General features: G+C 47.1%; 3 protein-coding genes across 13 annotated transcripts in view; 1 reads left to right on the top strand and 2 right to left on the bottom strand.

Moving 5' to 3' along the window:
* The window catches only part of LOC110527401 (radixin), a 36,108-nt gene extending 29,804 nt beyond the window's left edge, over positions 1 to 6,304 (top strand). For all 4 annotated transcript variants that reach the window (XM_036982822.1, XM_036982825.1, XM_036982823.1 and 1 more), the window contains 3 exons: positions 2,200 to 2,453; positions 2,607 to 2,843; positions 3,018 to 6,304. In XM_036982822.1, coding sequence (XP_036838717.1) covers positions 2,200 to 2,453; positions 2,607 to 2,843; positions 3,018 to 3,182 — 656 coding nt within the window. In that variant the 3' untranslated portion in view covers positions 3,183 to 6,304. The remainder of the gene's footprint in view (positions 1 to 2,199; positions 2,454 to 2,606; positions 2,844 to 3,017) is intronic.
* Positions 6,305 to 7,241: 937 nt separating this feature from the next.
* Positions 7,242 to 20,272, bottom strand: LOC110528797 (probable ribonuclease ZC3H12C). 3 transcript variants are annotated; one of them, XM_036982820.1, is made up of 8 exons: positions 19,960 to 20,272; positions 16,975 to 17,203; positions 15,576 to 15,679; positions 14,426 to 15,281; positions 14,115 to 14,254; positions 12,149 to 12,383; positions 10,547 to 10,653; positions 7,242 to 10,314 (listed from the first exon to the last, which is right to left on the bottom strand). In XM_036982820.1, the coding sequence occupies exons 4-8, from the start codon at positions 15,181 to 15,183 to the stop codon at positions 8,831 to 8,833; spliced, it is 2,724 nt and encodes a 907-aa protein (XP_036838715.1). In that variant the 5' UTR covers positions 15,184 to 15,281; positions 15,576 to 15,679; positions 16,975 to 17,203; positions 19,960 to 20,272; the 3' UTR covers positions 7,242 to 8,830. The 3 variants fall into 3 exon arrangements, with proteins under 3 accessions (XP_036838715.1, XP_036838714.1, XP_036838716.1); XM_036982819.1 differs by lacking the exon at positions 15,576 to 15,679; XM_036982821.1 differs by lacking the exons at positions 15,576 to 15,679; positions 16,975 to 17,203.
* Positions 20,273 to 23,294: 3,022 nt separating this feature from the next.
* LOC110527400 (mitogen-activated protein kinase kinase kinase kinase 4) overlaps positions 23,295 to 26,574 on the bottom strand; it is a 51,381-nt gene continuing 48,101 nt past the window's right edge. For all 6 annotated transcript variants that reach the window (XM_036982818.1, XM_036982814.1, XM_036982813.1 and 3 more), the window contains 2 exons: positions 25,945 to 26,084; positions 23,295 to 25,802 (listed from right to left, as the gene is read on the bottom strand). In XM_036982818.1, the coding sequence (XP_036838713.1) occupies positions 25,719 to 25,802; positions 25,945 to 26,084 (224 nt within the window). In that variant the 3' untranslated portion in view covers positions 23,295 to 25,718. The remainder of the gene's footprint in view (positions 25,803 to 25,944; positions 26,085 to 26,574) is intronic.

The raw sequence follows: 26,574 nt of genomic DNA, 5'->3' as shown, positions 1-26,574 counted from the left end.
TTCCAGTGGTATAGACTGACTTGGGTGGTGTGTTGAGAGAGAGAGACATCCACATTGTGTTCCAGTGGTATATTCTGATTTGGGCGGTGTGTTGAGAGAGACATCCACATTGTGTTCCAGTGGTATATTCTGACTTGGGCGGTGTGTTGAGAGAGAGACATCCACATTGTGTTCCAGTGGTATAGACTGACTTGGTGGTGTGTTGAGAGAGAGACGTCTACATTGTGTTCCAGTGGTATAGACTGACTTGGTGGTGTGTTGAGAGAGAGACGTCTACATTGTGTTCCAGTGGTATAGACTCACTTGGTGGTGTGTTGAGAGAGAGAGACGTCTACATTGTGTTCCAGTGGTATAGACTGACTTGGTGGTGTGTTGAGAGAGAGAGACGTCTACATTGTGTTCCAGTGGTATAGACTGACTTGGTGGTGTGTTGAGAGAGAGACGTCTACATTGTGTTCCAGTGGTATAGACTGACTTGGTGGTGTGTTGAGAGACATCCACATTGTGTTCCAGTGGTATAGACTGACTTGGTGGTGTGTTGAGAGAGAGAGAGACATCTACATTGTGTTCCAGTGGTATAGATTGACTTGGTGTGTTGAGAGAGAGAGACATCTACATTGTGTTCCAGTGGTATAGACTGACTTGGTGGTGTGTTGAGAGAGAGAGTCATCTACATTGTGTTCCAGTGGTATAGAATGACTTGGCGGTGTGTTGAGAGAGAGAGACATCCACATTGTGTTCCAGTGGTATATTCTGATTTGGGCGGTGTGTTGAGCGAGACATCCACATTGTGTTCCAGTGGTATATTCTGACTTGGGCGGTGTGTTGAGAGAGAGAGAGACATCCACATTGTGTTCCAGTGGTATATTCTGACTTGGGCGGTGTGTTGAGAGAGAGAGAGAGAGAGACATCCACATTGTGTTCCAGTGGTATAGACTGACTTGGTGGTGTGTTGAGAGAGAGACGTCTACATTGTGTTCCAGTGGTATAGACTGACTTGGTGGTGTGTTGAGAGAGAGAGACGTCTACATTGTGTTCCAGTGGTATAGACTGACTTGGTGGTGTGTTGAGAGAGAGAGAGACGTCTACATTGTGTTCCAGTGGTATAGACTCACTTGGTGGTGTGTTGAGAGAGACGTCTACATTGTGTTCCAGTGGTATAGACTCACTTGGTGGTGTGTTGAGAGAGAGAGAGACGTCTACATTGTGTTCCAGTGGTATAGACTGACTTGGTGGTGTGTTGAGAGAGAGAGAGACGTCTACATTGTGTTCCAGTGGTATAGACTGACTTGGTGGTGTGTTGAGAGATAGACGTCTACATTGTGTTCCAGTGGTATAGACTGACTTGGTGGTGTGTTGAGAGAGAGACGTCTACATTGTGTTCCAGTGGTATAGACTGACTTGGTGGTGTGTTGAGAGACATCCACATTGTGTTCGTGGTATAGACTGACTTGGTGGTGTGTTGAGACATCCACATTGTGTTCCAGTGGTATAGACTGACTTGGTGGTGTGTTGAGAGAGAGAGAGAGAGAGACATCCACATTGTGTTCCAGTGGTATAGACTGACTTGGTGGTGTGTTGAGAGAGAGAGAGACATCTACATTGTGTTCCAGTGGTATAGACTGACTTGGTGGTGTGTTGAGAGAGAGAGAGACATGCGGTGTGTTGAGAGACAACTACATTGTGTTCCAGTGGTATAGACTGACTTGGTGGTGTGTTGAGAGAGAGAGAGACATGCGGTGTGTTGAGACATCTACATTGTGTTCCAGTGGTATAGACTGACTTGGTGGTGTGTTGAGAGAGACATCCACATTGTGTTCCAGTGGTATAGACTGACTTGGTGGTGTGTTGAGAGAGAGACATCTACATTGTGTTCCAGTGGTATAGACTGACTTGGTGGTGTGTTGAGAGAGAGAGAGACATGCGGTGTGTTGAGAGACATCCATGTTGTTTTCTTTTTTTGTTCCATACTGTTTTTTCTGTTGTGTGGGGGTCCTCTCTCACTGTTTATAGGTCGTTTTGTTGTTGTTCTTAAAGTCAATCACAATTTTTGTGTGATCATGGCTGACCGAACATCCCATTGGTCACATTGTAAAAATTGTGGGTGCTGCTGGACATGGTTTGAGGAAGACGAACAGCGAAAAGGGTTGTTTTTTGAGACTGGCTAACGGACTTTGTGTATTTTGTTCATGGTCACAGAGTTGGAAGAGCAGACACGCAGGGCCCTGGAGCTGGAGCAGGAGAGGAAGAGAGCCAGGGAGGAGGCGGAGAGGCTGGAGAGGGAGAGACAGGCAGCGGAGGAGGCCAAGGCGGAGCTGGCCAGGCAGGCCGCTGACCAGATGAAGAACCAGGAACAACTGGCCGCTGAGCTGGGCGAGTTCACCGCCAAAATAGCCCTGTTGGAGGAAGCCAAGAGGAAAAAGGAAGAGGAGGCCACTGAATGGCAGCAGAAGGTAACCACCTCCCTACGTTCTACACTGTGTCCTGGTTACAATATAGACTACACTGTAAAGAATCAGTCAGTTGTAGGTTGTACTGAAATGTTCTATAATGTTGCACCCTCCTGAATAAGTCCCATAACTCGCCAGCACTCCCCTTCTCCCCAGGCCATCTCAGCCCAGGACGACCTGGAGAAGACCAAGGAGGAGCTGAAGACTGTGATGACGATCCCGTCGACGCCAGCAGGCGGCTCCACGGAGAGCGAGCACGAGGAGCAGGACGAGAACCACGCCGAGGATGCCGCCGAGCTCTCCCTGGATGGCGTGAGTGCCCTGGACCTGCGCAGCGAGGAGGAGCGCGTCACCGAGGCCCAGAAGAACGAGCGCCTCAAGAAACAGCTGCAGGTCGGTCCCCTCTGACCTCTAACCTTTAACCCCAAGACCTGATGACCTCCCCTTAAAGGGCCTTCTTTAGTTGCTTGATGGCGTTAACTGTCATTGAGGTTTCAATCAATCAACCCTCTCTCTACCCCCCCCCCCCTTTCTCCACCTCTCTCTACCCTCTCCCTCCTCCCCCAGGTGTTGAGCTCGGAGCTGGCTGAAGCCATAGACGATACCATGAAGACCCAGAATGACATGCTTCACGCGGAGAACGTGAAGGCCGGGAGAGACAAGTACAAGACCCTACGTCAGATCCGCCTGGGCAACACCAAGCAGCGCATCGACGAGTTTGAGTCCATGTGATCTATTCTGGGTTCCCCCATCCGTTCGTTGGCGACTCGCTTTTCGCCAGAACAACAGGCGCTGTCCCTCCTACACCCCCCCCCCCCCCCCCCCCCCCTTTCCCCGTGCCCATAACCGCAAAGGTTCCAGAGGGCACGGCCGCCATCGCCTCAAACTTTGCCAAAGCTCTGCCCGCATCTCCATCAGGAATCGGGCACAAGCAACGCTTTGCACCATTCCGAAAGTGGTATTCTCCTTGTATTGCAAAGAATGTGTCTGTGCTTTGCTTTCAAATATCTAATACGGAGACGCAACAAAAACCAAAATGGGAAAGATTAGATTTTTAAGCGAACAGGGCTATGGGAAGCTTTGTTGTTCTTGCCAGAAAGCTAGTATGCAATACTTTAGTATTACTGACTCTGTTGTCTTCAGTTGAACGTATTGATGCTGTCTGGTACTTTCAAACCTCTTTGCTTTTGTTCTGATCTATGGTTATAACACGTTTTATTGAAGCCCTGTTTAAGTTCTCTGTTCTCATTGTTAACTTTGACGGTAGATTGGTCCGAGGCTGGTAGAGGCTTGTGTTAGGGGATCGATCCATTCAGGTATGTTGTGAACCATTTTCAAAACATTGAATTGTTTTAAAAGATATGAGCCTATGAGTAACAGGGTTGACGTGTTCTGCCCGACCCACTCCGTCTCCTACCACAAAATGGCCAAAAAGAGTAGAACCAGCTCACCTGCTTTTACACTATGATTTGACTATTAGATATTCAATGTTTTCTTTTGGAGAAGAATACATTTAGAAAGGAATAGTTTCACCATATTAAAGTGAGAGTTCAGTTGTCATAACAGGGTTGACCTTTAAAATGAGAGACCAGGTTTTTTTGTAACCTTAAAATGAATCACTAATCGCATGAAATAAAGTCTTCAGAAATGTCTTCGTCAAAGCAACAAAATAACTATTGCTGAACAATGATGGTGAAAACCTGGAGAAATTGTTAACTGGGTTAAAATCTTCTTGGAAGACGGAGGCGAATGCTGAATTTTGCCACTGTCTTTATTCATATAAAAATCTGATTAATTGAATTTACCATGTGGTCTATATTAAAGGGCACTTCATTTGAAAAGAACAGGCTTTTAAAATGTCTATATTGATTCACCATTTCTACTTAAAATATCAAAGGGATGCAACAGGAAGTCACTTTGTGGAACGGCCCTACCATCTAGACTCTGAGCATCAGTGCAAAGCCACTACACCAGTCTTGAGGAGAGGTGTGAGTCTTGATGAATGAAAGACTGGTCTCCAATGGGAAGCCAATAATTTCACGTGATAAGGTTGTAGAATATAGTGAGATTTGATTTGGTGCTCAAGGATACATAATGTTGTGAAACACATTTGGTCTGAGATAAGCTGATCGTATGATGGAGATAAGCTAATTGGTTAGGTGTGTGTGTGCGAGAGACAGGTAGGAAGAGAGAGCGGATGCTGTTAGTTTAGCTCCTGTGAGCTGACTCCTGTTTCATGTCCAGTCACCATAGATGGTTTCCTCTGCCTACCAGCTCACAAAGGCCTGGAAAAGACAGAGATGCTTAAGTGCTGTGAGAGTGCCAGTATTGTCTGTCTGCATAGTAGTGACTTTTTGAAGAGGCAAACCATGGTCTTTCTGGCTGAAGAGCCCATGAAAATGTTAGTACTCATCAGAGAACAGATCTCTACCTCAATACTGTAACCATGGTGACTGACCAAACAAACACTCGGTCTCAAATCCCCTCCCACAGATTGAGTTTTGACTGGCTTGACAAATTCAGACTAGGAGGCGATGTAGCTTTATTGGTTAATGTTTCAACTGAAATGAGTGCTATTTTTATGCCAGGTGTACTTTCAACCGATGACACATTGAAGTGTCACTAGTGGAGACAATTGATCAAAAAATGATACTAAGTTTGGAGCTAGTTTTACATGGTGGTCTCTCTGAGATATCTACCTTGTGTTTTGTGTTACTACCTTCTGTTACTGAAGTTTCTCTGAACTGTAACTACACCTAAATTATACAGATCAAAGGTCACGCAAGCCAATCCAACACTGAGGACACGGCTGTGAGTCTGCAGTGGACTGTTCTGATACTATGCAGTAGTAAGGTTGAGAACTTCCGTGACCCAGGCTATGTAGACATGGTGTCTGTGTCCTGTAGTAGTGGAGCTGGTTTGACTGGTTATCATGAAACTCTGTTTGGACTCGGGACCTGCATGTCTGCCGACAGCCAACTCGGGCCAGAATAGGACCATGTTTCTCCTCTGCTGCTGGACAGATCTGCTCACCATTCTCTCTCTGCCACAGCTGTCAGCAGGATGGATGGAAACTCAATGGCAGAGTGCCACCATTTTAGGACTGTGAAGAGACAGACCAGTGCAGATGTTTGAGGTGAATGTGCCCCCCTATTTATACGCTCTCATTAGAGGGACCCAGCCTCTTGGGTCAACCCCCCCACCTCAATGTTATGTTCAGTGGGAATAGAGGACAGGCCAATAAAAACATTTTCAGACCTTGATCTTTTCACTTACTGCAAATCAAATTAACTCCAGCATTGTGGATAAATGTTACTGGTAAGTTTTGAATGAACGGGAGTGTTCAGTTTTTTAAAATTTGCAATCGGATGGAATGTATTTTTTGTTATGCTACACTAGACAGTTGGTTTAAGTTGAGATCTTAAAGCCAGAGTTTTAATCTGGAGGACACTGAAGGGGCTTGACCCAAACCTGCCTTTTCGCTAACCCAGTGAGTGTCCAAATATAGGGGTTGTATTTGCCATAGCAGGTGAAAAAAAACTGTGCTTCCAACTGTTATTTTTGTAACGTGTTCCAAGATCAAACTATCTACCAGCATGCATCAGTAGCTCACTGGAGGTGAAAAGAGAACTACTCTACATGCCAGCATCCCCCATATTTAGGGCAGGGTGCATTGAGTTGGGCTTTTCCCATTGGCTGAGCCTGTTAGCCTGCTTGTGTCAGTGATGCCTGTGTTGGAACCAGCTGTCATGTATGTGGTTCAGTTTTTCCTTATGTTCATACTAGCGTTTCTGTAAGATAAAGGCCCGGGTGGAGCTTAGTCCATTGGTTTCACAATAAAAGTTTAAAATGAAGTTGCCTTTTTATATATTTAACAAATCTAGTATTGGTTTAAATGATTGGTACCTCTGACACCAGTAAAAGTTATGTTGATCAGTGATTCTTTAGACGAACTTCGAACAATACTTTTCATGCTTGGTTATAACAAGAGAACACAATGAGCAGTTCATCTTTTGATCTGAAAATGTTAATTTTCTCAGTGTCCTATCTGGTCAGCTGCCACTAACATCTGATCACATCAGGAAATGTAAAGCCAAATTAACCATTTAGTTAACTGCACTAATTGCCATTGACTTGTTGCACGTCATTGTGGCCATCTCCATTTTGAAGTAGTTAATTTTCTTCTACGTCTGAGTTGGCAAACAAATGGAAAGGGTGCACACTGCCACCTAGTGTGTTTTGAAATGGCATAAAGCCAAGGTTGGTGATGGAATGTTTCCTCACAAGTATAATTAATTGGTTGACCCCTCCTGATGACCTGGATGGAATTATGTGATCCTTCTTTAACCCATAGGAAGTCCCACCTAGCTGACGACTTCAAACTCGTGAAAGGCCTCAATGGCGCTGCCCATGCTAAAACAGGCTTTTGGGCATTAGTCTATCTCTATGGATGAAACCCTGTCAGTCCGTGGGCAGAGTATGCAGGTGAGTCAAATGGCATCACACACAGGGTTGCCAGTTCAAATCCCAATGATACGTTTTTTTCACAACATACTAATCACATTTCAAAACTAACAGCTTTAAACATGTGAAAAAACAAGCATGGTGCCCTCCCCCCTGTTGGTGTAGTGGACTAGGCACTGGGACCAGAAGGTCACAGGTTCTAATCTTGATGATGCCGAGGATTGAAGCCTGGTGGGGGGGGGGGTTTTAATCACATTTTTTCTGCCCTCAGAATTAGATCAAAGGAAAACTCCAATCTGAAATATAGGAAATGTTATTCTAAGTACATTAAATTCTCTGTCTGGTGTTCTGGAAATTAGTGACAACTCATCACATCTGACAAGACTATGCATTTCCAACAAAACAAGGACAACCAATTGTTAATGAAGAATACAAAGCCAATACTATATTTGATACAAGAACACTTGAAGAAAGCATGGCTAACACTTTATTTTAAGGGTCCGTTATAAACCATTTATATGGCATTTGCAAACAGTACACTCACACAAATGCATATATTTCCTTAAATATCCTGTGTTGTCAGTTTACTCTTTTACCAGGTATTGCTGAAATGTCAAGCCCATCTTTTTGGGAGAAATTACATTGGTCACTCAACATCAAAGTATAAATAGCGCTCACTTCAGATCAGGGTCTGCAAAAAGACTAATGTTTAGTAAATGTGGGAATAATGATTATTAAATGGTGAACACACTTTATAAATGACTTATTACGGTCGATTAAAATAAAGTGTCACCAAAACATGCATAACAGTTTGCTGAACATGGTTCAGAGTATTTGATGTGTCATAAGCACAATGCCGTGTAAAGGCATTACTTTTTGCCCACGTCCGGGCCCTCACTGACACACGGTGCCAGAGAGAAGGTTTTTCGTTACATAACAAAATGATTTATTGTTTACCGACCCACTGCATATTTCACGCAGCAGTTACCCATTTCACCTAGCTGGCCACTTGGGTTCAACCCAGCCGAGGCTATTCTCCATCCCAAAAGGTCAGAATACCTCACCTTTTTCATGTATCTAATTTGATTAATATTCCTAAACATGTCTAAAAATAATAAAATGTTGCCCGGAATATCTCATACAGTATTATAGTTCAAAATGCACCAGCTATATATAAACAGCTCTTCATGAATCGATTACACACCTACAGATATATATAATCCTGAACAACAAATTGTATCAACAAAGAAGAGCTTTCTCTGTCTACCAGGGATTGTGCCGGTAACTGTAACAGTCTACATCAAGCCAAGTGCTCTGAGCCATTTGGATATGTCTTCGGGGAAAACAACCAAAGGGGAATTATCTTGGGATTTGAGCTTGAGTCTACCGTGTCTGTAGCAGGTGCAGGCTTGGAGCCAAAACGAGGGGCCAGAGACGTCCCTTACTAAAACTAAGACAACAAGACAAGGTCGACGAACGTGCCCGCCTCTACAACTACTGCAAGACATTCTCTCAACTGAGAAGACTAACTCAGCCACCTACTATCATAACAACAACAGGCACAAACAGAACACACAGCACTGAAAAACAGAGAAACAAATCAATTAGACCGATTGAACACAAGATATACACATCCCCAACAACCAAGAATCTGTTGATAAATGGTGGCTAATTTGGGAGTGAATGTTTCCAAATGGAGTAGAAAATATAGAATAGAAGTAAGATTAGGCATAGAATCAGATCCCTCGGATTCCACAGTTCCACAGCATTGTAAATCAATGCATATCCTCACCGGCACATGATTAACACTTAAGTTATCCACAAACAAATGTACAGTCAAACCAATTCAAACCCTTATATTGTCAAAACCACAACTAACTGTTATGAATAGGCAGAGAGTAGTAGTCTAGCTGGACTCAGTAGTCAGACTGGGACTTCTCAGCCAAGATGGCGGCAGCTAGCTGCTGGGCGTCCGTCACATGGGGGTTCCTCCCCATAACCCGGCTCACCAGCTCAGAGGGGAAGATGTTACACAGGTTGAGGTAGACCTTACCCCGCACCTCCCCGTACCGGCTCAAGGCGGGGGGCTCCTGGTGCATGTGGTGGAGGGGCATGGACGGGTGGGATGGCTGAGGTGCATGGGATGGGTGAGGGGGCTGAGGGGGGTAGGGTGGGTGAGAGGGGTAGGGTGGGTGAGGGGGCTGAGAGGAGTAGGGTTGGTGAGAGGGGTGGTAAGAGTGTGTGGTCTGTCCCCATGGAGATGTGTGTCCCCAGCCTACATCGTGGTTCTCTGGTAGACTCTGGTAGGTCTCATAGCAGGACTGAGGGGGTTGGCTGCAGTAGGGATCCCAGGAGAAGGCTTTCCTGGGGGGCAGCGCGGAGCGTTTGTACAGCCGGGAGTCTGACAGCGTCTCCAGCCGCGTGTTGGCCAGGCAGCGGCCCAGAGGGGAGCCAGCAGGGTAAGGGCCAGACTGGGACACAGAGGGGTAGTCTCCAGGGCAGCTGGAGCGGGCGCCTACGGCCTGGTGCTGGAGGGGAGGGGGGAGGGGGTACAGAGGGCGCTTCAGGTGGGGGTCAGGGGGCTCGTCATGGGGGAAGCTGTGGCCCCGTGCCAAGCTCTGGTGATAGCCATAGAGGACAGAGGTGTGGGGGGAGGGGTGGTGTGGCTCGAGCAGGGGGGCAGAGTGTTGAGAGTACAGGCGGTTGTGTTGATGGTGCTGATGGTGGATGTATTTGTCCAGCAGAGGGCCTGGGCAGCACAGACAGGAGGCTTTCTCTCCGTACGAGTCACATCCGCTGCTGACACAGTCTGACGAGCCCAACAGACGCAGATCGGTGTCCAGTGGGAAGCGGGACTCCGGACTCCTCCGTGCTGGCAGGCCAGAGTGGGCCGGCGTCACTGAGTAGTAGCTCAGATCTGGAGGGTCACAGCTGGAGGAGTAGGGGTCAGGGTGGGGGTGCGGCAGGGTCATGTAGGGTGTGTCCCTGCCCAGGCTCGGTGGCTGTTCCTGGGGGTCGCTGAGGGCAGAGGAGGGGGGTCCTCCAGGGGCAGGGGACAGAGTAACACTCCCACTACAACAACTACTCCCACTACTACTACTGAGGCTGTTGCATTTCTCAGCGTGTCTCAGCTTGTCCTCTGCCTCGCCGTAGGACAGCGCCCGGATGCTGGGGTCACACTGCCTTTTGGGGGCAGAACCTCTCTTGGTGCCCATCGCTACATTGTTGGGCACGCTGTGGCTCTTCACCAGCCCGGCCTCGCCAGCCTGGCCCTTGGCGCTAGTAGAGGTGGCAGAGGTCTTGGCGCTGGCACGCAGCTCGTCTGCCACCGAGCGCTGGCACTGGGCACTCCTCTCCGGGTGGTAGTACTTACACTTGTGGCCGTAAGTGCACTTCTTGCCTAAAGACAGGATAGGGTACTGGTTAGCACACAGGCTACTGATGATGATGTGGCAGTGGTTCACTTAGAAAGTAGCAACCCAATGCATCTTCAGCACCAGTAGCTGGATGTCATCCAGCTGATGAAGAAATGATTCATTCACATTATAACACTGGGAGAAGTCTTCATCATGAACATGGTCAAGGTGAAGTGATAAACACACTAAAGAGTTAATAATAATGGCGGGGCCCACCGTAAGGACAGGGCTGCTTCTTGTGCTCTGGCATGATGGGACGTTTCCTCAGGAAGTTCTCCAGACTGGGACCATGACGACCTAGAGGGTCATCAGGAGGCATGAACCTGGGAGGGAGGGGAGAGGGAGGAGCGAGAGAGAGGGAGGGGCGAGGGAGGGAGCGAGAGAGAGGCGAGGGAGGGAGGCGAGGGGCGAGGGAGGTAGGGGAGGAGCGAGAGAGAGAGAGAGGAGCGAGAGAGGAGAGGAAGGATAGAGAGAGGGAGGGGCGAGGGGCGAGGGAGGTAGGGGAGGAGCGAGAGGGAGGGAGGAGCAAGAGAGGGAGGAGAGGAAGGAGAGAGAGAGGGAGGAGCGAAAGAGAGAGGGAGGAGCGAGAGAGAGAGAGGGAGGAGCGAGAGAGAGAGAGGGAGGAACGAGAGAGAGAGAGAGGGAGGAGCGAGAGAGAGAGGGAGGAGCGAAAGAGAGAGGGAGGAGCGAGAGAGAGAGCGGGAGGAGCGAGAGAGAGAGAGGGAGGAGCGAGAGAGAGAGCGAGGGAGGGGGGAGAAAGGGAGGGGGGGAGAGAGGGAGGTGGGAGAGAGGGAGGTGGGAGAGAGGGAGGGGGGAGAGAGGGAGGGGGGAGAGAGGGAGGGGGGAGAGAGAGGGAGGGGGGGAGAGAGGGAGGGGGGAGAGAGAGGGAGGGGGGAGAGAGAGGGAGGGGGGAGAGAGGGAGGGGAGAGAGAGAGGGAGGGGGGGAGCGAGAGAGAGGGAGGGGGGGAGCGAGAGAGAGGGAGGGGGGCGCGAGAGGGAGGGGGGGAGCGAGAGGGAGGGGGGGAGCGAGAGGGAGGGGGGGGAGCGAGAGGGGGGGGGGCGAGAGGGAGGGGGGGAGCGAGAGGGGGGGGGGGGCGAGAGGGAGGGGGGGAGCGAGAGGGAGGGGAGGGGGGGAGCGAGAGGGAGGGGGGGAGCGAGAGGGAGGGGGGGGAGCGAGAGGGAGGGGGGGAGCGAGAGGGAGGGGGGGAGCGAGAGGGAGGGGGGGAGCGAGAGGGAGGGGGGGAGCGAGAGGGAGGGGGGGAGCGAGAGGGAGGGGGGGGAGCGAGAGGGAGGGGGGGAGCGAGAGGGAGGGGGGGGAGCGAGAGGGAGGGGGGGGGCGAGAGGGAGGGGGGGGAGCGAGAGGGGGGGGAGCGAGAGGGAGGGGGGGGCGAGAGAGTGGGAGGGGGGGAGCGAGAGAGTGGGAGGGGGGGAGCGAGAGAGTGGGAGGGGGGGAGCGAGAGAGTGGGAGGGGGGGAGCGAGAGAGTGGGAGGGGGGGAGCGAGAGAGTGGGAGGGGGGAGCGAGAGAGTGGGAGGGGGGGAGCGAGCGAGACGGAGGGGGGGAGCGAGAGAGTGGGAGGGGGGAGCGAGAGAGTGGGGGGGGGGAGCGAGAGAGTGGGAGGGGGGGGAGCGAGAGAGTGGGAGGGGGGGGAGCGAGAGAGTGGGAGGGGGGGAGCGAGCGAGACGGAGGGGGGGAGCGAGCGAGCAAGATTATTAACATACCCATCCTACACAGCCAAGTATTAACATAATGAACATCATACCACTTCTAGGCTAAAGAAGATGGACGCTAAGGCGGAGCCGTATCACTCCTTCCTTACTTGTCGTTGACAAACGAGTACATGAGCAGCCGCTCGTCAATTAACTTCTTCCACTCTGGCTTCTCACTGGCCAGGTCGCGGTAGTTGTCATTGGAGACGATGATGCCGTCGGACTCGTAGGCCAGCTTGACAATGAAACGGTCGTCATAGCAGACCACCCGGCGACCCTGGACCCGACGAGACGGAGTGAACACCAAGATCTTGTCCTTCTCCAGACGACGTAAAATATCCTGGTCTAGAGAGAGAGAGAGAGAGAGAGAGAGAAAATTGGAGAACCGTGTAATCAAGTGAGCACTGAGGCCCATCTGACATATGTACAGTGCCTTGCGAAAGTATTCGGCCCCCTTGAACTTTGCGACCTTTTGCCACATTTCAGTCTTCAAACATTTTTGTGAAGAATCAACAACAAGTGGGACACAATCATGAAGTGGAACGACATTTATTGGATATTTCAAACTTTTTTAACAAATCAAAAACTGAAAAATTGGGCGTGCAAAATTATTCAGCCACCTTAAGTTAATACTTTGTAGCGCCACCTTTTGCTGCGATTACAGCTGTAAGTCGCTTGGGGTATGTCTCTATCAGTTTTGCACATCGAGAGACTGAAATGTTTTCCCATTCCTCCTTGCAAAACAGCTCGAGCTCAGTGAGGTTGGATGGAGAGCATTTGTGAACAGCAGTTGTCAGTTCTTTCCACAGATTCTCGATTGGATTCAGGTCTGGACTTTGACTTGGCCATTCTAACACCTGGAAATGTTTATTTTTGAACCATTCCATTGTAGATTTTGCTTTATGTTTTGGATCATTGTCTTGTTGGAAGACAAATCTCCATCCCAGTCTCAGGTCTTTTGCAGACTCCATCAGGTTTTCTTCCAGAATGGTCCTGTATTTGGCTCCATCCATCTTCCCATCAATTTTAACCATCTTCCCTGTCCCTGCTGAAGAAAAGCAGGCCCAAACCATGATGCTGCCACCACCATGTTTGACAGTGGGGATGGTGTGTTCAGCTGTGTTGCTTTTACGCCAAACATAACGTTTTGCATTGTTGCCAAAAAGTTCAATTTTGGTTTCATCTGACCAGAGCACCTTCTTCCACATGTTTGGTGTGTCTCCCAGGTGTCTTGTGGCAAACTTTAAACAACACTTTTTATGGATATCTTTAAGAAATGGCTTTCTTCTTGCCACTCTTCCATAAAGGCCAGATTTGTGCAATATACTGATTGTTGATTGTTGTCCTATGGACAGAGTCTCCCACCTCAGCTGTAGATCTCTGCAGTTCATCCAGAGTGATCATGGGCCTCTTGGCTGCATCTCTGATCAGTCTTCTCCTTGTATGAGCTGAAAGTTTAGAGGGACGGCCAAGTCTTGGTAGATTTGCAGTGGTCTGATACTCCTTCCATTTCAATATTAATCGCTTGCACAGTGCTCCTTGGGATGTTTAAAGCTTGGGAAATCTTTTTGTATCCAAATCCGGCTTTAAACTTCTTCACAACAGTATCTCGGACCTGCCTGGTGTGTTCCTTGTTCTTCATGATGCTCTCTGCGCTTTTAACAGACCTCTGAGACTATCACAGTGCAGGTGCATTTATACGGAGACTTGATTACACACAGGTGGATTGTATTTATCATCATTAGTCATTTAGGTCAACATTGGATCATTCAGAGATCCTCACTGAACTTCTGGAGAGAGTTTGCTGCACTGAAAGTAAAGGGGCTGAATAATTTTGCACGCCCAATTTTTCAGTTTTTGATTTGTTAAAAAAGTTTGAAATATCCAATAAATGTCGATCCACTTCATGATTGTGTCCCACTTGTTGTTGATTCTTCACAAAAAAATACAGTTTTATATCTTTATGTTTGAAGCCTGAAATGTGGCAAAAGGTCGCAAAGTTCAAGGGGGCCGAATACTTTCGCAAGGAACTGTATGTGAACTCAGGTGTGTGTGTGTGTGTGTGTGTGTGTTAACCTGTGATGAGGGCATCAGGGCGGGACTGCTCTTTCTTCCAGGAAGGCACAAACACAGTGATGTCACGGTGACCTCGCTCCAGGAACCAATCAACAGCCAGCTGGATGCCGTAGCAGGAGAACACCTCCTTATTGCCATGGCTACCAGAGACAGATGTTAATTACCTTACAGGCTCTAACATCATATCAACAATATATAGGTGACTTTGACAACAGTTACACAACTACCTTTACAACGGGCTACAATGGAGGAAATAGGCATTGTGTGTTTTCTGTAATCAAGATGACCGTCTATGGTCCATAGACCCTCACCTCATTGCCACGTTGCTACCGTCCAGGACGACGGGCCGCAGGTTGTCCTTGTCCCCAAGGAGGAGGTCTGTCTGATAGGGGGAGTCTGTCCTCCCCTGCTGCGCCTCCACATACCCACAGGTAGAAGAGGAGGAGCAGGTGGAGGGTGTGGGCTGTGAAGCCGTGGACCCAGTCAGCTGTTGGTTTGTCTCGACCTTACGGCCCAGTTTGACCAGCTCTCCCAGTATGTCGTTGATGAGCGTGTACGGCCCCAGCTTGGCCAGCACCAGCCGCACCAGCTCCTCTGCGTAGCCCAGCTTCAGAGCAAACTCCAGCTTGGACTGGTACTCCCTCAGGGCTTCCCCGGATGAAGGCTCCCCTGACGGAGGGTCAGGAGGCCCCTCGGACCCCAGGTCCACACAGGGAGTCCTGCATAGAGGTTGGTGGGTGTTGGGAACAGGCACACCATCTAGCTCAGATACGAACACTCCTCCAGCCAGGTTAGAACCGGTGCTCTTTCGGGCTGGCTCCGGGTCACTGTCAAACCCAGCGCTCTCCTCCCCCACCACCTCCCCCTCCTTCCCCCCAGGCGTGGACAAGCTGCAACTGCCACTGCCCTCGCAGGCCTCTTCCTCCTCCTCGCCCGGCTCCATACTGGGCCCTGTATCGGCGCCAGCCTGCCTGCTGACGGAGCCTTCGATGTGGAGGTACTCTAAAACCAGCCCCAGGTCAAGGATGCGGCCTGCTCCATCCTCCTCCGGATGGTCCTTCAGGCCCATGAATCTGTCACAAACATCCAGCTCTGGGCTGAGGCGTGACCCGGAGGACCACTCCCACCACTTCTACCCCCGTCTTACCGTGTCCATGGCATGAGTGCCTGAGAGAGAGAGAGACAGAGAGACAGAGAGAGACAGAGAGAGACAGAGACAGAGCGAGACAGAGACAGAGAGAGACAGAGACAGAGACAGAGACAGAGACAGAGAGAGAGAGAGAGAGAGAGAGATAAAAGAGTGAGTTAAATGGAAGAGTATTTCAGTGAGTAAAGCCCAAGGACTAACTGAGATCCATTAGACAAGGCTAGACTTCAGTTGAAAAACAATAGGAGAGAATCCATGCTCATAAAATGTCTTGTTAAAGTTCGGCTCTCACGAGACATACATCTCCTACACACCTCTGGTGTCAGTAACCTGATGAGAAACTTCAACGGGCTTGACATTCAACACCTGGGAGATTCATTTCTTGGCTTTAGTGAGGATAGGTAGACGGAGCTGTGAGCTTCACCCGAGAGAGAGAGAGAGACAGAATAATTGAATATACTAAACTAATGATCCTCCATAAACCAATATTTGACACTTTTGGACAAATTGTACTGCAATAAATACAGACCTTGAAATACGCTCTGCGACAGACTGCTGTCTTAGGAAGCATATGGGAAGTATTGTATGTTTTTATAATAAAATAAGGCCATGTCTAGGCTACTATATCACTGAACCTAATTTGGTTGTTGGATGTGACTAGCTGACCTGGGCCGAGCTCCCCAGCAGGGAACAGATTGGCTGAGACAAAGAGGGGTGCGTTCCTGGGGGTGCCCTGTCCTAATTAAGGGGTTCCCGCTCTTTTAGGGGGGCCAGCCACGGCGTGCAGCCTCTCACCCAGCCCACATCACAACACATCAATCTCAGGGGGAACAGAGGATGCTCTGTTTAAACACAAATAGCCGTTATGTGTTGGGCTAAGGCCTGACTCCCCCCGTGCTTCAGGAGAATATGGTTCCTCCCCTGGGGAAGAGTCACTCGTTTGTACACTAAAGGAACAGGAAGTAAAAATCAATAGAGGCACTCAGGCCTCAATGGTAACCAATAGGGTGGCAGAATTTGATCACTTGCAAGTTGCAATTAGGAAATATTAGGTCTGTTCCTCGAAGATAGGGCACCATGGTACTTGGGGAAGTATCCATTTCAATCCAGTCATTTCAGGAGTCATTTCAGCATTGAAAAACCAATTCAATGGAAAAATCCTAACTTAAAATAAATGGCCATTTTCAATTCTTGAACAGAGGTTTCAATAGATCTCTTGTATTGTGAAATGGATTTGAAGATCCCAACCCGGACGGGCACTATAAACAACTGCATATTATAATATCACAAGAAATAAGTCAGTGTATAGCCCATAGCATCATCATTTAGCCATAACTGTTCAACAATGTGGTTATAGGGCATCATCACGTTAGCAGATAGATCTGTTGAGTCTGCAGCCTCTAGCCTTTTAAAGTTACCTAAAACCTAATCCACATGTTTTCATGTCTGCTAAAATGTAACATCCCTTTAAAAGGTGTCATGGTGGGGTGGGAGGATGGGAGTGTGCGCATACATGAAAGAGGGCTGCTTAGCAACATGGCCCAGGATTGCTAGGCTGCAGCAGGTTGAAAGAATGTCCCCTAAAAAGACAGAGCCAGAGCTGGAATAATTCTGTCCTTTGTGCACAAAGGAAGACCCGGGGAAGAGGGGCCGCTTAAGTGTGCCTGACTGACGGGCCCCAACAATACAACTGCCAGTTGCACTCAGGGTCACCTCCACTGCAGCCATTGTCGGGTTGATGCTCGGAGCGCCCGCCGCCTGTCCACAGCCGCACACACAGAAGGGGACTGGGTTGTTGTTGTCTAGGTGACGAGCCTCTCGAAGCAACAGTCCTCCTGATGGGATGCAGAACATGCAGTGGAGGGTGTCCGGCCTGCTCTGAGGCCTTAGCTCAGCATCTTTCAACGTGTGTTCTCGCAGGGAGTCCAGATGACCTAGTTACCTGTTAAGGAGAGAGACGGACGGCAGAGATTTGAAAAAGACTTTGGCCACAAACCCCCAGAGGCTCACAGAAGCTGCTTCAGACATGCAGATAATACAATGTCGGCTAGAAACCCCAAAAAGCCGTTACAGAAATCTTACGTCATGTAGCCTACAACCTTTTCCTTTCAATAACGTAGCTCATTATCAGTGACAGCACAACTGTCAAGCTGTGTGGACTATGATGCCATGCCTTGTTGGACAGCCGCCAGCCTCAACTGCCGTTTCATTAGATAGCATCTTTCAAACATCAGCCCAGAGTCCCTCCTAGTATTGGCGGTGCATTCATTGATTGAAGCACTGAAGCGTAGGCTAATGAATATGTAACACAGGGCTTTGGGCTGAGGGGCAGCGGTGTGTGAGATGGGGGGGGGGGTCTGGATTTTCCCTCCTTGGTTCTGGTGTTGATGGCGAAGAGGGGGGTGGCTGTCTGCAGAGTTGAATTATTTCCAAAGAAAAGGAAGGGTTGGCCCTGTTCAGCGCTGGCTGGGAGGGATGAGGGGGCTGAAGGCTTTGCTGCCATTAGCCAGGGCAACAGATGTCTTCTGGAACCGCAGGGGAACGAGAGCAATCTCTGGTCCTCCCCCTCCCGCTCCGCGTAGCACGCTCCATGGAGCCCGCTGCGCCCGCCCCGCCAGACAGAGTCACGTGACACTAAAAGGGAGAACCTTTTCTTCGTCCTAAAAAAAATATCACGACACTGTCTCTTCCCCATCTCATCAGTAACACATCACTCATACACCACCACCCAGCCAGAATGTATCTAGTACCTTCATCTCAGTGGGACAGTTTTTACAGTAATGTTCGTCCAAAAGTATTTTGAAGCAAAGCAATTAACAAATAATGTACCTTTTAAAACCAAACTATTGTCAAACTGGCCAAGTCTCCAATAGTCTCATAGAATTCAGAACGAGGCTTAAACCACAGACATGAAGCCTAGTTTGATTCTCATTCACTTTCAGAGAGATTATTCCATCAGAGAAAGTTAGAGGAAACAACTGTACTCCACAATAACCTAATGGACAGAGTGAAGAGAAGAAAGCCTGTTCAGACTAATAACCTAATGGACAGAGTGAAGAGAAGAAAGCCTGTTCAGACTAATAACCTAATGGACAGAGTGAAGAGAAGGAAGCCTGTTCAGACTAATAACCTAATGGACAGAGTGAAGAGAAGAAAGCCTGTTCAGACTAATAACCTAATGGACAGAGTGAAGAGAAGGAAGCCTGTTCAGACTAATAACCTAAATGACAGAGTGAAGAGAAGGAAGCCTGTTCAGACTAATAACCTAATGGACAGAGTGAAGAGAAGGAAGCCTGTTCAGACTAATAACCTAATGGACAGAGTGAAGAGAAGGAAGCCTGTTCAGACTAATAACCTAATGGACAGAGTGAAGAGAAGGAAGCCTGTTCAGACTAATAACCTAAATGACAGAGTGAAGAGAAGAAAGCCTGTTCAGACTAATAACCTAATGGACAGAGTGAAGAGAAGAAAGCCTGTTCAGACTAATAACCTAATGGACAGAGTGAAGAGAAGAAAGCCTGTTCAGACTAATAACCTAATGGACAGAGTGAAGAGAAGAAAGCCTGTTCAGACTAATAACCTAATGGACAGAGTGAAGAGAAGAAAGCCTGTTCAGACTAATAACCTAATGGACAGAGTGAAGAGAAGAAAGCCTGTTCAGACTAATAACCTAATGGACAGAGTGAAGAGAAGAAAGCCTGTTCAGACTAATAACCTAAAACACAAGGCCAAATCTACACTGGAGTTGCTTACCAAGAAGCCGGTAAATGTTCCTGAGTGGCCGAGTTACAGTTTTGACTTAAATCTATGGCAAGACCTGAAAAGGGTCGTCTATAGCAATGATTACAGAATGAATGGGAAAATGTTGCGCAATCCAGGTGTGGAAAGCTGTACGAGAAAGACTCACAGCTGTAATCGGTACCAAAGGTGCTTCTACAAAGTACTGACTCAGGGTTGTGAACATTTATGTAAATTAGATTTCTGTATTTCATTTTCAATAAAAGTGCAAACGTTTTCACTTTGTCATTATGTGATATTGTGTGTAGATGGGTGAGAATTTGTTTATATTTCATCCATTTTGAAATCAGGCTGTAACAACAAAATGTGGAATAAGTCAAGGGGTATGAAGACTTTCTGAAGGCTCAGTATATCTCGGTCAAATTCAGACTATCCCAATCGATTATTTTCAGAAAGAAGTGTAGCATAACTTACTCCAACCTCCTCCTCACGATGTGTTATTTTTCACTAAACTGTAAAACCAGAATAAACTAAATGTGAAAAATGTGCACAGTGAGCGTCTCATAACATACACCCTCTCGTGCTAAAAGTCCCTTAAAAGAGGCTGTGAAAAGACATTTGCCCCAAAGCCCTGTGAGAGCCCTATAAGAAAGAGAAACCTGTCACACAGGTGTGGTGAGACAACGTGTAAAAGGTGACCACTCCACTGGTGAAGAGACATGCCCTTGGTCAAACATAAATCACTACACATTCCAAGGAAAAATAACACATGAAAGCCTAATTGGGTACAGCTAAATACTAACACATTTCATGTCATTACAAATGCTCATGGCAACTTGTTTTTTTGAAACCTGTTAGAATTCTGTCAGAAGACATAAGCCTATTGAAATGCTGCATTGAAACAGACATGGTTTGATGGGAAAGATAGCCTAAATAGTTAGGCCTAATATCTCCACTTACCCTGACCTCAGCAGAACATCCAACGGCCAAACAAAGCAAACCTCCTTAGTAGAATGGCTTTAAGGAAATAGCTTGGTTCATTCCAGCATTAGAGAAAGCTTTTGGAAGTTCATAGATCCCCGCTCAACAGATGTGAGCAAAAAATAAAGTATTTCACATTCCATACGCTTCCTACTCTTCAAACCCAAAATCCAAGGATAGTGTGTTTACCATAAGGCACAGTTTTTCCCAAGAAAGCCAGGCAGGTTGAACAATGAGTGTCTCAACAGATGGAGCTACAATGTCGACCATTCCTCGGTTAGACACTGGCTGCCTGGCTCCACCAATGGGAGTGCAGTGACCTCACAATGAGACACACAAACGCAGGCGGGCAGGCGCATATGAACCCAGTCTCCTATAGGCACGCGTAGACAGAGATATACACACACACACACACCCCCTGTCACTCTGAAAGGGTCTTCCCCTGTGTGAGCAATGAATCAAAGAGGGGGTGTATGGTCAATAACAGAGGCACACAAAGGGAGCCATGCAGGCAGCTGCAACATGAGGCTAGCGCTGCTAGAACACAGGCCTGGGGTGAGGAACACCTGGCTAGCTGGGGAACTGCAGCAGCTCTAACCCCTTTGTTTTTGGCTTGGTTGGGGTGAGGGTCAGGGTTACACACTTCTACTGGGGGTAAATCATGTTAAAAGCACTGCATGTCCTTACAGAGAATGCAAGAGGGGAGGGGGGAGTCGCAGTGGGGTGAAAGGGGAAAGGATGGGCATGTAGGGTGGGCTGGAATGAGGATGAAAAGGGAGACTTCATTGTTCCGGGCGGCACACTTTAAGGGAAATGACTTGGAAGCACAAATACTTAGTTTAGTTCCTAAACTTTAAGTTGGGATAAACACTGCATGTACGTAGGCTAGAGAAAACAAACACACGTTTAAATGGAGTTGGTGGCACTGGACAGAACTTTTTTTAATAAACAAAAGAAAAATGCTCCCAACTGTGACTTGTTTATCTGACACTCACATAAGTCACTGTTGGGACTGTGAGCGTGTCATAGTTGTGTTTTAGCACTCAGTATTACCTTGGCTGTGTAATAGAACCACAGCAGCTGAGGAGAGCAGAGTAGCCCGGGCAGATGTTTGAGGGCTGGAGGCAAAAGAGTAAAGCTGGCCCATGGTACTGTATAACAGTCTAATAACATAGTAGACCAGGGATCAACTAGATTCAGCCAAGGGCCAATACTTTCTGGAGCAGATGGTTGGAGGGCCAGAACAGAATTACAAATCATTTGTAGACTGCAAATGGCCCACAAGAAGTCCAAACAAATATGTTTGACTTTAACAATCATTACAAACCTTGCTTACATTTGAATACAATCAAATTTGGCCCGCCAGTTGGTGAAAGCTGCCACTCAGTTACAGCGGCTTAGAGACCATCTGCCCCCTCGGCTTAAAGTAAACAGGTGTCTTTACGACATCTGCTGGAGGTCCACCAACATACTGTATAACATAGTCTAATAACACAGTAGCCCATTGACCATCAGCCACACTGTTACAGTGGCTTAGAGACCACCTGCCCCCTCGGCTTAAAGTAAACAGGTGTCTTTACGACAACGGCTGGAAGTTCACCTATACCCCGATTTGCATTCTCAGACAGCCACAAATAGCTGGCATTCCTCAAAATGGAAGGTCGTCTTCAACACAGCACTCCAAACACCACACAGTTTCAAAGGTTAGATGAAGATTTGGTTACAAATGTTTTTTCAACAGTAACAGGCCTAGGACAATAGGACTGAACTACGCAAATTAGGTTTAAAAAGGAAAGTAGTGAAGTAGAGTCGGGGACACTTACTAGAAGACACTGCGCTACCAGTGTCAAAGGGAGCAGAAGGGGGCCGTGTGGCCACTGTCATAGAATTAGGCATTAGAATAGTCATTTAATAGCATCTCTATGGCCCCTGTGCTCTAACCTTTTATTTGACCCCGCTGGCTTTTCAGTTACAAGGGTCACGTCACCACTGACCTCCAGCCATCTCAGTCAACATACACATGTTCAGTAGGCACAAAACATGAGGAAAGTTGAGAAAATATTTAGGAAATGATTTTGCCCTAATAAAAAATTAGGCTTAATAATTGTGTCCCTTTATTTACTTTTGACCACTGACCAGTAATGACTTCTATCGACAGGCGGCCTCCAGCCTTGGCAGAGAGGGCCAGGTCGGTGAGGAGCAGCAGCAGGAGTGTTGTGGTCCATGGGGCCAGGTTGAGGACCTGGAGGCAGGCAGGAGAAAAGGAGAGACCCTCATGGGACAGACCAGCTGTTTGGCCAAGGCCAGACAACTCCGCAGTCAGCCCGCCCAATTATGAATGGTGACTTCTGTTTAAAAAAAATCTTTCATGAGGCCTCCATGCTCATGTCTGGGGTGCAGGTGCCCCTCTCTCTTACAGCTGAATGGACCAGAAGAGACTGGGACACGTGCAAGCTGGCCTGGGTAACACACACGGGGCCCGATTTGATCTATATCGCTAAATGTCTAACTTAAAAAGCACAAGAAATTCACTCACCAGTGGTAGGTAGCCAAGTTAGCGACATTAAAATCAGCAGCACTCATTTGGTGGTCCTTACATGCTCTAGTCTACAGTGCCAACAGCTGCTGGGCGTGGCATTCGACACAAAGTTGACAAGCTAAAATGTAAAAATAATTGACAGCTGCAAAATGATAACGTTGTCGGTTACCGAACTAGTTAGCTAGCGTTGACAGGATTAGACCGCCTGCAGCATTCCTGCTTCCTTTTGAAGTTCGACGTGTAATTCATACCGAAATATTGATCGTCAGAACCACCAGTAACATCGTCCAAGCTAGCTACATACAAACGGCTAGTCAAATTTATGGCACTTGTATATGTGGCCCAAACTTGAAAATGTCTGATCATGAAACGAACCTTTGTCATGATGCAGTTCACCTGCTGATGCTTGACATAAACATCCGGCTCGAGTTGTCTGGGAGGAGGCTAGAGCAGGCAGGCTAGAGCTAGGAGCAGTGCGTGGTACAGGGTCATCTTGTGGTGAGCTGACAGATGTACAAGGAGTCTTTAGTTTAAGATACATTTATTAAAATGGGTTAAATTATCGAAACGTCATGCAACATTTACTTGGGGTTCTTTTACATGGTTTGTATAAATGTTACCATATTTGGAACACTTAAAATACAATATCTCCAGAATGTTTCTTAGGCTCAGATTAATTCAACAGACATTCGATTTGTTTACAGACCCATTTATTTCACACAATAGAGAAGACTGAACGCGTTATGTTAAAGGTTTACAAAACTACCTCACACAATTTAGTAAATTACTTAGGATTTTATTCAATGGAAAAAAGACCTTGAGGAAAATACAACAATTCCCATAATACACAGAGGACATAAATTAGAGTAGCATGGTAGAAACACTTGAGGAAAACATGTCACCTGGGCAGCAGAACACCTTGTCACTGTGTTGCTGCAACGTTGCCACAGCCAAGGGCACACTGCTGTGTTATCCAGGAAAATCAGTGATTTAAACTCAGAATTTGTCATTTTTGAAAAGTGAATGAACAGAGGTCGAGGGTTATTCCTGTACATGAACCTCCAAATGATACAAAAGCTAAAAAAGGGATTATTGCCCTAAAATAAACCATAAATATTTATATTGATGCACATTGGTTTAACAAAACATTGCCTCTGTAAACATTTAACATAATGTGTGCATTAACCTTTATAAACCACTGCAGCCGCATCATTTTAAGGGTAATAAAAATGACAGAAACAAACTAAGGAGTTAAAATTGTAAATCGATACTTTCTGTAGTGGTTTGTAACACTTAAAATGTGTGACTTATGCCATCTTGGCATGGCACTGCGTTTCACAGATTTGCAGAGGAGAAAGCATCTCATTTCTATATTCTTACAGCGTTGCGTTCCTTAGAGGCCTGGAATCATCACACCCAAACAGGATGTGACTGTCCACTGTAAGAGGGTCAAGCTTTGGAGGGACATATGATAGACATTATGATTTCCATTCTTGAAAAAAAGTTTGTCCATACACACATACAAAGAATCTAACCAGGGTGCCAGTCTAGCTCCTTGCTGCTGCTTCAGACTGGCACCCAGGCTAACCAGGAAACATTAGGACAAACAAGTGCAGTCCCATTTTTCACTCGTTGTATCAAGGGGCAAAAGGAAAACAAAACAATTAAAACCAGGAGCTGCTGGGGTTTGGAAAGGCTTCTAGGTTGTTGTCGTGTTGCTTCAATCCATAGCATACTACTGCCTGGACTGGGACAGACTGTACAAAACAAAATGTCCCCTTCTGCCCTCAGAGTCAAGATACTAAAATAATGCAGACAAGCTGAGGGGGTGAAGCTGCCAGGCTATGGTGGTCTGTTGGTATTAAAGAGTCCAACATGGAAATACAACAATTTCACAAATGTATCAAAATGGGGACCATGCGGCTTCATAATAGTTTTTACATGTAATAATTCAATCTCACTCAAATGTCAGATTTTGATACATTTCCTGTAGGAGTTATGAGCAAAACCTAAAGCATTTGTCACAACAGATTGTACAAGTAGCAACAAACGTAAACCTGAATTCAGTGGAGGGGCCCATTAAAATGAAAACAATAAAAAACAAATCGAACCTGTGTTTGCTGATACATTTGGATATGTTGTGGATTTTAAATCTTCATCTACAAATCTTTAAGGTATATTTAATCTTGACACTTGTTCCATTGAATACCCTGGTCATCATGCTACCAAATGGTGGGTCAAAGTCATGACTCATGACCAAGACCGTTCTCTAGAGTCTACTGTACATATCAACCCATTCACAGTTTACCCAACACGACCAAGGAGAGGCAATGTGGCACGTTAAAGTTGAGGGAGGCTGGAAAAGACCCTCAGGAGTATATGGGACTGGAAAGGCCCCTATAAGGTTGCAGTGTCCTATTAAGGGTTAAGTCGACATCTTTGATGAAACTTCTCTCCACACTTTAACCCTGTTTGAACCCTTATCAAGAGGAAGGCCAGAGTGAAAGAGAGACAAAAGTTACATTTTCAATGTCAAGCACGACCCATTTGAAAACGTACCCATGTGGTGGCAACGGCATGTCAGTCAGAGGAACTGATCTAAGAAACGCTCAACACAGAGGTTGACTTGAACATGACCTGGACTAAACACAATAACAAACTACTGTATGACCTTTCACCTGTCTGGTGCTATAAGCTTACCTTCCTCTGCAACAGTCTCTTTCATCCTTTTCCATCCTCCTCTGTCACACATCACATCCCTCTCTTTTCTTCCAATAGACACACATTAACATCTACTAGTGTTTTGAATAAGTCGGGCTCAGATCCCTACTCCCACTGGTGCAGGAGGTAAGGGGAGGCTCTAGTAGGGTTTGGGGGCGAGAACCCAGAAAAGCTGATGACGTCTGTTGTCAGAGCAGAGTGGCCAATGGGCATGATGACAGCACTACCAACTGACAAACAAACACAGTCCCATCAGCCTATAGGGACCCCGTGGCCTCCCCTTCATGATTTCAGTCCGTTTATCGTGCAATTGTCTTTTCTTATTTGAAACCGGTGATATTTAGGTATCGCGCCGCCTCAGAGCTCAGTGAAGCTCGATACTCCAGTTGTACGTCAAGTTCAAGATCGTCATGAGTCATCATTATGGTGGTAATAAACCGAGGGGTGCTGTCTTCATGCTGCTGGGTGTGTGTGTACACTACCAGCTAAGCAGGGAGGTACGGCCCAGGGTCATGAAGTAGACCTGGCTGGAACCTCCAGAGCGCACCGACGCAAAGAACACCTGCAGGACATAGACGGTGTGAGAGCGAGAGTGTGAGAGTGTGAGAGCGAGAGTGAGAGTGTGAGAGAGAGGGATCTTTATCAACATTGATGAACATCTATGCAAGTAACCAAAGTGTGTGTGTGTTGTACGCATAACTCACCTTGTCATTCCTCTCACACAGGAACTTGAGTCTCTGGGCTCTCTTGTGCATGAAGACCCCATCCAGGTGTCCTGTCTCCACAGACCTGATCTCTATGGCCTTCTCCCCCCAGCCCATGATCTGGTTGGACCTAATGTAGGCTACACACACAGATGGACAATCAAGTTATTAAGAAAGTGTGTGTGTGTGTGAGTGTTTATTGAAAACTACTATGTACTTAAATGAAAAGGTATAAAACATAGTTTCACCACAAGCCACTCCTGTGTGTCTTAAACAGGTTTAACATGTGTGTACAGTGCATTCGGAAAGTATTCAGACCCCTTCACTTTTTCAAAATGTTACGTTACAGCCTTATTCAAAAATGTATTAAATAAAATGTTAAACTACACACAATACCCCATAATGAAAAAGCAAAAACAAGTTACACATATTTGCTAATTTATTAAAAAATGAATACGTTATTTACATAATTATTCAGACCCCTTACTATGAGACTCGAAATTGAGCTCAGGTGCATCCTGTTTCCATTTGATCAACCTTGAGATGTTTCTAAAACTTGATTGGAGTCCACCTGTGGTAAATTCAATTGTAGGGCATGATTTGGAAAGGCACACACACTAGAGGTCGATT

The sequence above is a fragment of the Oncorhynchus mykiss genome, chromosome 7 (genome assembly GCF_013265735.2).
Source record: "Oncorhynchus mykiss isolate Arlee chromosome 7, USDA_OmykA_1.1, whole genome shotgun sequence".
Taxonomy (NCBI): domain Eukaryota; kingdom Metazoa; phylum Chordata; class Actinopteri; order Salmoniformes; family Salmonidae; genus Oncorhynchus; species Oncorhynchus mykiss.
Note: the sequence above shows the minus strand (reverse complement) of the source record. Positions and strands in the feature narration are given on the sequence as shown.

Excerpts from the sequence above, each read along its gene's own strand:
- LOC110528797 (XM_036982820.1), bottom strand. The coding sequence starts at position 15,183 with ATGGGCCTGAAGGACCATCCGGAGGAGGATGGAGCAGGCCGCATCCTT. Across the intron at positions 12,384-14,114 it reads CCCTGATGCCCTCATCACAG|ACCAGGATATTTTACGTCGT; the intron begins GTTAACACACAC and ends CTCTCTCTCTAG. Across the intron at positions 10,654-12,148 it reads TACTCGTTTGTCAACGACAA|GTTCATGCCTCCTGATGACC; the intron begins GTAAGGAAGGAG and ends CCTCCCTCCCAG.